Below are 13,602 nucleotides of genomic sequence, written 5' to 3' on the forward strand. Positions count from 1 at the left end.
CACAGGGAGCTTGTCACCCACCCTGTGACAGAAAGCATTCACTCTAGCCTGAGAGCTCTTCACCCTTGTGTGTGTTGTGTGGAGGGGATATCTGTAAGGGCGGTGCGGATTCCCACTTCTAAAGCAAAGACACATAGGTTCATTTTGGAGAAATCAACTTTATTTGGTGGAAAAGCATCTCTCATGTAAAATAAACAGTCATCCAGATCTGCTCTGAGAAACCTTTTTGAAGGACCCAAGGAGGCAGCTGTGTCCGGATCTGAGGATGGGTTAGGGGATTTCTACATCACAGGGAGGGGGGCTGCTCTCCTTCCACTCTGGGGGACATATGAGCAGAAACTGTGGAAGCCCTGGATAGTGGGATCAGTTTGGGGGTAAAGCCAAGGACTAGCACTAATTCCAGCCTAACATAGACCCCTTGAGCATGCTGTCTTAGACGTGACAGAGGCTGGGGATGAAGTCGTCCTCGGGATCAGAGGTCAGGAGCCAGGCACTAGCCAGGGTCAGAGGTCAGGAGGTTGGAGGCTGTTCTCTGGGGTCAAGGGAAAAAGCTGGGAGGGTTCCTCAGGGTCAGAGGGCAGGGGCTGTGGGGACTGACCCCTGGAGTCAGAGGTTGGGGCTGGGGAGCTGTTCTGGGCCCGCATCCCTCCACGGGTGCTCAGGACCTCCGAGTACAGCTCCTGGTTCTGTTCTTTCCACCGACGGAACTTTGCTCCCGTGAGCTCAGGGTCACCCAGCACTTCTTCCAGGGCCTGCAGTTCCTGCAGCTTTGCCTGAGGCGAGAGCAGGGGGCAAAGCTCTCTGGTCACCCAGGGAGGGATAGAACCCAGAACTAACTTTAAGTCCTGTGCCCAGCACCGGGGTACCCTGGCCCAAGAGCCTGGGTGAGTTGCTGGTGTCTGTACACAGAACCTTCTAGAACTTGGCTCAGGCACAGTTGAGCCTTGAATGGAGTATGGAGCCCAAAACTGGGCTCCAGAATCAGAGAGCCAGGGCTTATAGCCTTCAGTCTACAGTCTGGAGCTCACAGTAGAGCTGGGAACCAGTCACCAGGGCCTGAGGCCCACAGCCTCATCCAGTCTTGCCCATGCCCGTCGCTCTCAGCTCACCTTGAGTGTGCTCTGCAGTGCCCGCACACGGTGCACTCGCTCGTTGAGATGAGGGTCACGGTTGCGCCGCATGAAAGAGCTCCGCCACTGCTCGTGGGTCAGGGGCTGTGGCTGCCCCAGGAGGGACACCCCCCCCTGCCTCAGCTCCTGCACCATGCCTTCCAGCACCCTGTCACTGCTGTCTGTGAGAGCAGGATGCAGGATGAGAACACGTGAACATAATCAGGTCATCTCCGCAGCCCAGGAACCCGCTCCCAGGGTAGCACCTGCTGAAGAGCTGAAGGACGTCCTTGGACTCTGCAAGGGTGAAGCCGTGGGGGGTGTGTCACTCCAGGCTGGAGCCGGGCCAGGCTGTGTCAAAGCAGAAGGAGAGAGAGGATTAGCCTGAGCCCCCCACATCCCTGCTAGGCAGCCCCTACCTCCTAATTTGAAGTGACTGTACTCACTGAAGCTGAGCGGGACCCAGCCTCCTCATCAGGGTCTTCCGCTTCTGTCTCACTGTAGCAGTCTAGGGTGAGGAGTTGGAGAACCATGGAGTGGCTTTGGAGAGGCCAGGGGATTGGAGTTCTAGCACCCAGCCTGGGAAAGACAGGAGCTCAGTGATGTCCAGACCCCTTCTCTGACTGGGTGATACACTCACCTTCCTTTCTGGCAGAGGGCGCCTGACCCGGAGTCTGGTACTTGGAAATGCAGGTAATGAGATGACGTACCCACCTGTAGAGGAGGAGCACGTGGGTTGTGGGGTTTCCATTCACTGCAGCCCATTTATATCTGAGCTTTTCACCCTTGACCTACATCTTCTAATTTTTCCCCCTGAACGTTTTTGTATGCACTGGGGCCTGAGTGTAAGTGCTCTACACTGAGCCGTATCTTCTGTTCTCTTTCCTGTTTTCTTGAGACAGTATCTCACTATACGGCTCTAGTTGGCCTGAAACTCACTATGTAGCCCAGGCTGGCCTCATACTTGGAATCGTCCTGCCTTAGCTTCCTAAGTGTTAGAATTAGAGGGGTGAACCACCATGTCCCAGACCCATAGATCTGATCCTCAAAAAGCAACTTAGGTAGGAATTCTCCTTTACCCATTCTGCAGATGATGAAACTGAGGCTTTCTGAGGGCTGGGTTTAAGTCCGGTCTCCTGAGCCCAGCTCTTTTTTTTATTTTGTGTACATTGGTGTTTTGCCTACATGTATGTCTGTGTGAGGGTGTCTGATCTTAGAGTTACAGACAGTTGTGAGCAGCCATGAACCGGGGTCCTTTGGAAGAACAGCCAATGCTCTTAACCACTGAGCCATCTCTCCAGCCCCTGAGCCCAGCTCTTAAGCATGTGGAGGCTGGGGACTCCATGGGAGTAGGGAAGAGGAAGCGGTACTCACATGCTCAGATCAGTCAGGGTCTCAGCAGCAAAGATAAAGGGCTTGTACACGTCATGAGTCAGCTGGAACACACTGCCAGCGAGCAGAAAGAAGTCGCAGTCTCCTCTGGGTATGTCCATCCAGAACCCAGAGAGAGGCTGGATCAGGAATCCCAGCCACCTGCCCCATGTCCACCCCACCCCCCACCCTCCCTCTCCCTTTTTTTCCCCATCCCATCCCATCCCATCCCATCCCAAGACTTAACTATTTTTTCTTCTGGTCTTGTCCACTCTCCAGGCTGTAGTTGGAGATGTTGATGAGTCCTTCGGCCTTTTCATCCTGGGGGATCACAGCACAAGGGTCAGCCTGGGACCTCCAGGTCAGCACGGAGCCCTAGGTCAGACAGCCAGCTCCCTAGGTAATCTCTCTGGGTTTCTGGAGCTCAGGGCAGAAGGTGTGGCCAAGAGGCACCTCTGAGCAGGAAAAGGAGAGCAAAGGTATCCAGAACAGCTAAAGGGAGGAGCTTGCTCAGACAGGCCCTCTCCCAGGAACTGCTTCCTGTCCCAAAGCATTTTTCCCTTCCTGGTTTCCCTTTCCCCTTTTTCCCTGACAAACATCCAAACACACCTTTCCAAAGAAGCTTCTAGACTCCTTGGACTAGATCAGACACCCCTGCTGGGCTCCCACACATCGCCTGGGAGTTCCTTCATCCTAGCACACCATCCTGAAGGATGTGTTCAGCCCTTTCCCTCCTGGGTCTCTAAGTTACAAGAGGGGCAGGGTAATCTTCCCTGTTCCCCCAGGGCTCTAGAGCTCAGGGCTGGGTCCAGTAGGCACCTGGGTATCTACTGAGTGAATAAGGGACTGAGTGGCCATCCCCAGTGACTGATTATCAGAAAAGAAGAGAGGTAGGGAGAGTAAAAATGATTGCCCCACACTTAAAAATGTTTGCATTTATACATTTAGTGTGTGTGTGTGTGTGTGTGTGTGTGTGTGTGTGTGTGTGTGTGTGTGCATGCCCACCCACACATGCCACAAGACACATGGAGATCAGAGGCCAACTTGCCAGACCATGTGGGTTATGGGTGTTACACTCAGGTCATCAGGCTTGGTGACAAGCACCTTTACCTACTAAGCCATCTCACTGGCTCTTTTTTTCTGAGACAGGAGTCTCACTGTGTTATTTGGGCTGGCCTGAAACTTGCTATGTAGCCTAGACTGATGCATGTCTGTGCACCACATGTGTGCCAGGCACTCACAAGTCAAAAGCAGGCATCAGATCCCCTAGAACTGGAGTTACAGACGGCTGGGAGCTACCATGTGGGTGCTGGAAACTAACACCAGTCCTCTGCGAGACTAGCCAGTGCTTTAACCACTGAGCCATCTTTCCAGTTCCCCTATAACCTTTTTTTTTACACATGTATGAACTCATTTCTCTACCAAAAGCCACTCATACTTTACAAATGGGAATCCTGGGGCCTAGGAATGTATGGGGCTCTCGTGTGTAAAACAGATAAGAACGGTGGCCTTAGGTCCACCTGTTACCTCCGCAAGTGTCTATGGGGTCTCACCTGGGGTTGGCGGTACCAGTACAGGGTATGTCCCTTGAGCACAAACCAGCAACGCCGCCAGCGTGGACCCATGAAGCCGCCGGGTACCTTGCGTAGCAGAAGCCATCCATCACAGTCCGGCAGGCCCAGCTCCCGGCAGGACACCCTCCGGCGGCTCAGCCTTGTGGCCACACCTGCCCCAACACAGCAGACCATGTTGACTTGCGGCCAGCAGCGAGCATCCTTCCCGGAGTCTATCTGCCCCTAGGGGAATCCCCAGTACAACTGTCTGAACTCATACTCTGGGTTCACAATATCACAAATGCCCTCAGGTGGAGTGGCTTTAAAGAAGCTGGGCATATAGCTTAGTGGTAGAGTGCCCAGCTCTGAGACACACACACACACACACACACACACACACACACACACACACACCCCAGGAGATAAAACTGATGATCAGTGGGTACTTTCTCACAGTCTCAGAGCGAGCAAGAGGCCTCGATGAGAAGCAAGGGTCCAGGGTTCCAGAAAAGACTGTTGTGTAGGACGCACGTGTGTGCACTGAGGGGTGCCTGCCCAGCCCTGTAAGATTTCTGAGACCCTGCCCAGTCAGGGATGCTCATACCTTTTGATTTCTTCAGACCAAGGACGGGACTCTGAAAAGACCATGAAGAGCTCAGAGAAGGGTCCAGATCCAGAGCCCAGGTCCCTCCTTGCTGAGCCCTTGAGTTTACCTTGTCAAGGTGTCCCGAAGTCTCCAGAGGCTCTGCTGTTTTTTCTGGAAGTGTGCCTGGGGCTTCAGGGGAAGTGGGCCGGGACTTAGCGTCAAGGGAGGTAGAGTCTGTCAGACAAGGAGGAGAGAGGGAAAATCCATGAGCTCAGGCCCCGGCCTGTGGGTAGGAACGTCAGCATGGAGAGTCTGTTGGGCACTCAGATGCCTTGTCCAGAGCATGTACCACCTGCTGGGGCCGTGAAACTACCTGTCCAGGCAGGGCTGGGTCCAGGACTCCCATCTGCAGACAGGTTGAAGGTAAAAAGACCTTCAGCTGGAACCCTGTGGAGAACAAGGGGACATGTAATGAGCCCATGGTCCCCGCTTCAAGACATACCCACAAGCCGGGCTTAGTGGCACACTCCTTTAATCCTAGCACTTGGGAGGCAGAGGCAGGAGGATCTCTGTGAGTTTGAGGCCAGCCTGGTCTACAGTACGAGTTCCAGGACAGCCAGGGATACACAGAGAAACCCTGTCTCAAAAACCAAAACCAAAACCAAACAAACAAAAAGACACCTAGGAGATAAAGCTTGTTACCTGGGAGATAGTGGGGTCAGAGGCGGTGATTGGCTTAGCAGGTGAGGGGAGTCCTGGGGTGTCTGGAAAACAACCAGAAACAAAGTGATAGAGCTAACCACGGGAGTGTGAAAGCGGGTGTGGAGGGCGGGGGACAGGTACCTGTGAGGGGGTCTTGGGCACTGGAATCTTCTTCAGCACTAGGCTGACACTTGCTGGCTCCCTCAGCAGCTCCCTCACCACGTTCTTGTGGGGCCAGCCCACCTGGGGGACAAGGACACTGAGTGGGAGGTTCTTAAACTGCCCTGTAACTCTTCTCTGTCAGAGCTCCCTGCCAGGTCTCCACCTTCAGGGAGCCTCCAGGAGGCCCTTTAACTGAGCTCTGTGGGAGGTCAGGCTAGCACCCAAGTGAGATCCCACCCACCAGCAGTCACCCTGAGACCCTTCCTGTGCTGGCTCATGTCATTCGAGGCAGCTCCCACAGCCCTGGTCTTCACAAGGCACCAAACCCTCAGGTGACTCTCCTGCTTCTCCCAAGCCTCCTCAGCACTCAGCACCCTCACCTCCACCTTGCCCCTCCCGGTCACTCACCACCACCTGCTCATTGATCTGGACAATCTCATCTCCTGGCAGGATCTGGGAGCTGGGGGAAGCCTAGTGTGAAGAATGAGGCCCAGAGAATGAGGCTTTCCTGGGGCCTAAAGCTGGCATGGCTGGCAGGTGAGAAAGCCTTCAGGGTAGATGGGGTGGCGGAAGTGGTGAGAGGCTCTTACCTGGACACCTACTCGGGACACGAAGTGCAGGCAGTTGCTGGTGGTATGAATTTCTAGACCCTGTAGAGACAGGAGCTAAGTCAGTAAAAGGGGTTGAGCAGAACCAGTGGGCAGGACCTCACACCGAGCACCAGGACTCTAAGGTAGGCAGAATGGGAACAGAGCCTCGAGATGGCATTGTCCTAACTGCTGTGTAACTTTGGACTTGTTGCCAACACACACACACACACACACCACCACCACCACCACCACCACCACCACCACCACCCATAAGGCCACAGGGAAGCTGTGTCACTGATTTCTGAGGTAGCAGAGTCTCAGAAATTTCCTGAAGAGAGACAGGGGATGACATGGGGTTGGAGGGCAGGAGGAGCAACTCTGGTTCTGTCTGTCTGTCTGTCTCTCTCTCTCTCTCTCTCTCTCTCTCTCTCTCTGTCTCTCTCTCTGTCTCTCTCTCTCTCTCTCTCTCTCTCTCTCTCTTTCGAGACAGGGTTTCTCTGTGTAGTTTTGGTGCCTGTCCTGGATCTTGCTCTGTAGACCAGGCTGGCCTCGAACTCACAGAGATCCGCCTGGCTCTGCCTCCCGAGTGCTGGGATTAAAGGCATGCGCCACCACCCGGCAACTCTGGTTCTCTTAACTGGTCAAGTTTAAAGCACAAGTGTTCCCTCTCATCTCTATTAATCCACCAGAACCCTGTCAGGACTGGAATGTGTCACCCAGGCCCCTCTGGCTTGGGAAAGGTGCCCAGCAATGGTGAGACTCTAGGTAGGTCCTCTGGGACTCCAATTAAGCATCTGTACACAACAGACTTAGCAATACAAGATGCTGGGACTCCCGGACCATGTTTCAGGGTTCAGCCAAGGCTGCCGGAGGTCTGCAGGCGGAGGTGAGAGGTCAGAACTCACCGAAGGGTCGTCCAGCTGCACCTGCTCCAGCAGAGCCCTCTGCTCCAGCAGCTCCTCTGGGGTGCAGCTCAGGATGTTGTGGCAGATCCCGGCCACATGGCTGCACTGGGGGAGCAGGGCAGGTTGTCTGGACAAGTCTGATTCCATACCCTGCGCCTCCCCACCCCAGCCCCGAGACTCACAATCCTTAGGATGCTGCTTTCCTTCTCTGCTTCTGAACAGTCCTGAAAGCAGAGAGCACAGGGGCCCCCTTTTAGAAAGGGGTGGGGGCCACTTCCCCCTGAGGACACGGGGTGGGGCTGAGAAGACCTCTGATGGTCCTCCCTTGCTTTCTCTACACGGGTCTCCTTGCCAGAACTATAATGGTCTCAGTGTTTCAACTCCAAGGTTTCATTCCTCTCCCATGACACCTGACTCAACCATCACTACACATGTCCTCTCCTCCCACCCTTCCCAAACGCCACCTGAGCTTCTGCCAGGGACATCCCATGACCCACCCCATTGCCTGGTATCCAGACCCAGGGGCAGGGCTTCTACTCTCTCGCTCTCCCCTCCCCCAGCTCTCACCCCCAATCTTGGTCTGATTCACAGGTTATAAAAAGCTCTGGGGCCTGGCCTGGCCTGGCCCCTGTCGTCCTACCTCCTGCAAGACCTGGCCCAGCTCCCCGCACAACACGCCAATCTCTTGGCAGGCAGAAAAGTCATTTAACTGGGAGAAGAGGTACCTGGCAGGAAGGACAATTAAGACACTGTGTTAGATACAATTCCTCACCTGAGAATTGGAGACAAATTCCTACTTTGGTGGGTTCTGCTCAGCACAGGACTATTTGTCCCGTATGTGCCAGCTCCTATTGTAGGCACCGTGGAGAAAACCATTAAACAATGATCTGTAAGCGACACACAGGCAAGGCGTCCCTAAGGAGGTAACATCTGAGGCAGGACACGAAGGACAGACAACTGCCAGTGAAGGGGAAGCTCTCGTCCAATAGCTGTTGAGGGACTAGGGAGGTTGTTCATCATCGCTAAAGGTGCTTGCCCCAAAGCTGACGGCCTGAGTACCTGAGTTCACTCCCAGGGACTCACACGGTGGAAGGCGAGAACTGATTCTTACAATGGATGCTCTGACCTTCGCACACACCCCTGTGCCTACACACACACACACACACACACACACACACACACACACGTCAAACAAGCAAACGAAAACTCAACTGTTGATAAAACCATTGAGATGACAAGCTCCAGGATGGGATGGGAAGCAAGGCGGCCCCAGGGTCCCTGCACGGACAGACTCTCGGACTTGTCTGACAGATCTGATTAAGAGCCAAGTACTGTTTTTCAATCCCGGGCCCTAGAGGAGACCAAGGATGAGAAGAGTCACTAGTTACCCCATCCCAGTACCTGTTGAGCCAGGAAAGGAGGGCATGGGCTTCCCGCACCAGCTCGACAGCAGCGGTGAGGACATCGGCAGGAGTCTCAGCACAGCTTCCCAGACGGCCTTGGACCAAGCTCTGGAAGGCCTGGGTCCTTTCTAGCAGCCCCTGAGCCAGGCTCTGCAGGTTTTCTGTCTGTAGCTTGGAGCCCTGCATCAAAAATGGGCCTATGACTGCCCCCTCGACAGCCAGCCCACCTGGGCAAACCCCTAGACTGGTGGATGCTACAACCAGTGTGGTGGATACTACAGCCGTGTGGCCTGTGCTTACTCACCAGGGCCCGGAGCTGTTCCACCCCGTCTAGAATGAGCTCCTGGTGGCCCACAGGCCACACAGTCAGAGCCTTGAGGCTTTGGGGACAGAGCTGCAGCAGGTACTTTCCAGGCAGCTTCCAGTCCTCAAAGGGATAGTCCTGCAGAGCATCATCAAGGCCTGGAGGGGGGGGGGGTGTCATTATCGTCCTGAGTTCTCATCACATCAGAGCCCTTCCTCCCCTCCTGCTTGTCTCTCATGACGACCCTGAGCCATGGGCTGGCTTCTGCCCATCTCACAGCTGATGCTGCTGAACTGAGAACCATACACAGCAGCGACTCTAGCAAGTGTGTCCAACCTACTGACATTGTCATCTACCAAATTCATGCTCGAATACCTTGCAATCCAGTTACCAAAAAATAAAAGAGGCTAGCGAGATGCTTCAGTGGTTAAGAACAACACATACTGCTCTTGCAGAGGACCTAAGGTTATTTTCCCGGCACCCACATCCCATCCACCTGAGCGGGAGCTAACACTTAAGATATCTACTAGTTCTGTGCTTAATCTCTTCACTTTTAAAGGTGTGAGCTACCACCACCCAGATGGGGCTGGGTGGTGATACCGTACGCCTTTAATCCCAGCTCTCATGAGGCAGAGGCAGGCAGATCTCTGTGAGTTCAAGGCCAGCCTGGTCTATAAAGCAAGTTCCAGGATGCCAGAGCTGCTACACAGAGAAACCCTGTCTCAAAAAAATGAAACAGAACAACAACAAAAAGCAGGAGAGATGGCTCAGTGGTTAAGAGCACTTACTGTTCTTGCAGAGGACCCAGGTTCAGTTCCCAGCACCCACATGGTAGCTTATAACCATCATTCATAAGCACATTCAGGGTACATACACATAAATGCAGGCAAAACACTCATACTCATAAATAAAAATTTAAAACTAAATAAAATAGGAACAATGAAAGCGCCTGCCTTGTAACCATGTTTTAGATGACTGTTGTGTGCCAAACATGTGGTCCGTAGTAGTCGGGCAGTAACAGCCATCACATTATCGCCAGGGTGTCTACCGTGACCTTACTTTGTGTGAGGCAATGTTTTAAGAACTTTACCCATAGGCAAGTGTGGTGGCACATGCCTTTAATCCCAGTACTTGGAATAAAGAAACAGGGGGATCCCTGAGTTCGAGGCCAGCCTGGTCTCCAGAGTGAGTTCCAGGACAGCCAGGGCTACACAGAGAAACAAATCCTGTCTCAAAACCAAACAAATAAAAAGAACTTTATCCATATTGGCACATTTGATCTTCACATTTCTAGAAGGTGGGGACTACACATCATCCCTACAGGGACGATGTCATCGGGAAAACTAATGGAGGGAGAGATAGTGCCTTGCTCCCACCCCACCAGGCCAGACTGTCACCGGAGAATGTGTGTGTCATTAGGTGTTCCTCATTCCTCCTATGGCATCGAGTCCTGACTGGGCGCTCATTAAGCCAGGGCTACTTGGACAACTTCCTTCCCATGTTGAATGTGTTGGGCCTGCCTCCACCCTCCCAGGAGACACCAACATGGAGCCACACACGCCGTCACATTCTGTCCATGTCATGCTAGAGAAACTCAGACCTGTGGTCACAGACCTGGTGAGGGTAGCGCTGGCCCGGGGCCCAGTCTGGGAGTGTGACTGCAGCTCTCTTGGGCTGCTCACACTGGAAAGGCCTCCAGCAAGCTCCAGCTGCCCCTGTGAGAGCAATGAGTGGCCTCCTCACTCCCTGATGCAGCTACAGGAGGCCCTCAATTCTCTGAGTCAGCCTGTGTTTATGTCTCTTGGTCGCCCGGTGAGTGATCCTCACTCTGATGGAAACCCCAGGGTGGGGCTGTGTCACCCCTTCAGAATGGCTGGGGTTTCTGCTTCTCTCACTGCTGACCTCGGTTTGAGGAGAGGGGAATATGACACCAGGGCCGGCCCTGTTCCAAGACTGAACAAATCACTTCCTGGCTCTCGGCCTGTTTGTACTTCCGAAAAATGGGCTTAATAACCAGCTCACAGGGCCCTGGGGCACAGGGAAGATGTCGGAGATAAAAGGGGGCGTGGGCCACCGGGGCCACCCTGTTTTGCATATTACTGTACCTGCTTGTCGCCACCCTGGCGGCTTGAACATACAAAAATATGAGAAGACCCCTTCCTGCGTCTTAGGGCCTTTGGTGTCGCCTGGCCTATCTCTGCCAGCACTGTGCCTGTTCAGGGGACCTTGTTACACTGGTACGTGGCAGACGCTCTATAAATACCTGTTGACTAATGGACTCAGGTTCTTCTCCTTTTCCCCTCCCTGCTTTCTGCCCAAGGGACACCACGCTATTCCCTTCGATCCCACCTCTGCCCCCGGCTCACCAACCTCTCAGCCAGGCTGCCACCTTCCCGGGGGTCCAGGCCTCCACGGGCTCCATGCTGAGCTCCGCCCGCAGCGTCCAGCCCCTGCAGGAATTTCCGCTCCCGGACCGAGCCAGAGCCCGCCGGGCTGGGCCAGGGCGGGGCCGCCGCATACCTGGGCCCACGTGGCCACCCAGGTGAGGCCCAGCGACTGCCATTGGCCCACCGTCTGCCTTCCTCCTGCCCTGCCCCTTTGGCATCCTCGGACTTTGGCAGCTAGGCAGCCGGGCTCCCGGGCTGACGCCGCGGGGGTGTGACTCGGGTTGTCCGGAACTGACATGAGATTCGGCCCCAAACTGGCCTCACCAGGAGGATCCCTGTGAGTTTGACGTTAGCCGGATCTACATAGACGAGTTCCAGGCTAGCCAGGGCTGTGTAGGGAGACTCTGTCTAAAACAACCACAAAACAATCAAACAAAGAAACAAAAAACTGGCCCCATATCCCAGCCCGGGATTGACCTCAGCACCTAAAACCCGAGTATCTGATGAGGGTTTGGCGCAGAACCAAAGCCCGTGGCTAGCCCACCACCCTCACCCCGGGGTCCCCGTGAACCGCATTATTGCCATCTGGAATTGCTGCAGCGACAGCTGACCTAACTCCCGGTGCTCAGTTCTAGGGCATAGTAGTCCCTGCTTCATGCGACATTTGTGAGTATCTGGGCAAATGACTTTAAATATTTAGAACAGCGGGTCATGGTGTCACTTGCTTGTAATCTCAGGACTCTAGATGCTGAGCCAGTGTGGATCGCTCCAAGTTCAAGGAGGACCTGGACTACAGAGTGAGCCCCTTCCAAAAACACAAAAATGCCACAGCAGAAACTAAAACTAAGTAAATAAAAACGTTGAGTGTGGGACTCTGTCCCCTCTTATTTTGCATCCTCGACAGTCTGTTGAGAATTAGAGCTGGCCGGGCAGTGGTGGCGCACGCCTTTAATCCCAGTACTCGGGAGGCAGAGGCAGGCGGATCTCTGTGAGTTCGGGGCCAGCCTGGGCTACAGAGTGAGTTCCAGGACAGGCTCCAAAGCTACACAGAGAAACCCTGTCTTGAAAAACCAAAACCAAAAAAAGAACAAAAAAAGAGAGAGAATTAGAGTCCCTTTCTCAAAGTAAGACTTTTCATTAATTCAGCTATTATTTATTTTAGGGCAGAAACAGCCTTTATTGGTTACAAATGAAGAGGAAACACGCCAACCATTCCCCTGGAGAAACATTTGCAGTCATGTTAGCTGCCTTCTGAGTGCACTTCTTATTCTTGCTACGATTTTTGAGATGCCTTTCATTCTTGCTATGTTGCTCAGACTGCTCTCCAGCTCATGGGTTCAAGTGATTCTCCTTCCCTAGCTTCCAAAACCAGTGGACCACAGTTTGTATCACAGAATCAGCAAGAATACTGTTCTTAAAAGCACAGCACAGCTGGGCTGGAGAGATGGCTCAGCAGTTAAGAGCTGGCTGCTCTTGCAGAGCACACCAGTTCAATTCCTAGGACCCACCATGTCGATTCTCAACTATAACTCCAGTTCCAGGGGATCTGATGCCCTCTTCTGGCCTCCTCAGGAGCTGCATGCACATGATACATAAACATATATGCAGGCAAACACCAGCACACACAAAACTTTTTTTAAAAAGCACAAAACAATTTTTTAGGATTACACCTTTAATCCCAGTACTTGGGAGGTTCTGGCCTCTGAGGTCACCAGGCATGCAAATGGTACACAGATATAAATTCAGGCAAACACTCAGACACACATTTTTTTTTAAATTTTAATCTCAAAAAATAGCCAGGCATTGGGGTTGGGGATTTAGCTCAGTGGTAGAGCGCTTGCTTAGCAAGCACAAGGCCCTGGGTTCGGTCTTCAGCTCTGATAAAAAAAAAAAAAATAGCCAGGCAGAGATCTGTCTTCCTCTGTCTTCTGAGCGCTGGGATTAAAGGCATGCACCACCACTGCCCAGCTATTTATTTATTTTAAAGAACGCTGGCCACACCACCCGGCCTAGTTTTTCTTTTATCTCTTCTTTTTTGTGATGCTAGGGACCAATTCCAGAGCCTGCAAGTGACAGACAGGCACTCAGTCACCATGCCACACCCTCTGCCCTCTCACTCTCTATACAGATATTCTACACAATATTCTGAAAATCATCCTTTTTGTTATTTCCAAAAACAGCAAAAAGCTGGGCAGTGGTGGCGCTCACCTTTAACCCCAGCACTTGGGAGGCAGAGGCAGGTGGATCTCTGTGAGTTCAAGGCCAGTCTGGTCTACAGAGCAAGTTCCAGAATGGCGAGGGTTATGCAGAGAGATCCTGTCTCAAAAAAGAAAATGAGAGAGATAACAATATACACAGAAATTTCTTGTAACAATGACACAGAGACCATTTTTTATTTTTTTTATTTTTTTTTTTTTTTGGTTTTTCGAGACAGGGTTTCTCTGTGTAGCTTTGCGCCTTTCCTGGGACTCACTTGGTAGTCCAGGCTGGCCTCGAACTCACAGAGATCCGCCTGGCTCTGCCTCCCGAG

At 53.1% G+C, this 13,602-nt stretch overlaps 1 protein-coding gene across 1 annotated transcript; it reads right to left on the reverse strand.

Annotated features, from left to right (window-relative positions):
- Nucleotides 1-138: 138 nt before the first annotated feature.
- On the reverse strand, nucleotides 139-11,177 carry Cnksr1 (connector enhancer of kinase suppressor of Ras 1). Its single transcript, XM_059255154.1, has 21 exons — nucleotides 11,056-11,177; nucleotides 8,686-8,843; nucleotides 8,380-8,561; nucleotides 7,619-7,703; nucleotides 7,161-7,202; nucleotides 6,979-7,083; nucleotides 6,074-6,133; nucleotides 5,892-5,954; nucleotides 5,463-5,564; nucleotides 5,322-5,383; nucleotides 4,993-5,066; nucleotides 4,747-4,853; nucleotides 4,638-4,668; nucleotides 4,034-4,206; nucleotides 2,728-2,801; nucleotides 2,484-2,555; nucleotides 1,750-1,823; nucleotides 1,556-1,617; nucleotides 1,376-1,460; nucleotides 1,110-1,291; nucleotides 139-773 (listed from the first exon to the last, which is right to left on the reverse strand). The coding sequence occupies exons 1-21, from the start codon at nucleotides 11,105-11,107 to the stop codon at nucleotides 504-506; spliced, it is 2,115 nt and encodes a 704-aa protein (XP_059111137.1). The 5' UTR covers nucleotides 11,108-11,177; the 3' UTR covers nucleotides 139-503.
- Between the last annotated feature and the right edge of the window lie 2,425 nt (nucleotides 11,178-13,602).

The sequence above is a fragment of the Peromyscus eremicus genome, chromosome 2, assembly GCF_949786415.1.
Source record: "Peromyscus eremicus chromosome 2, PerEre_H2_v1, whole genome shotgun sequence".
Lineage (NCBI taxonomy): Eukaryota > Metazoa > Chordata > Mammalia > Rodentia > Cricetidae > Peromyscus > Peromyscus eremicus.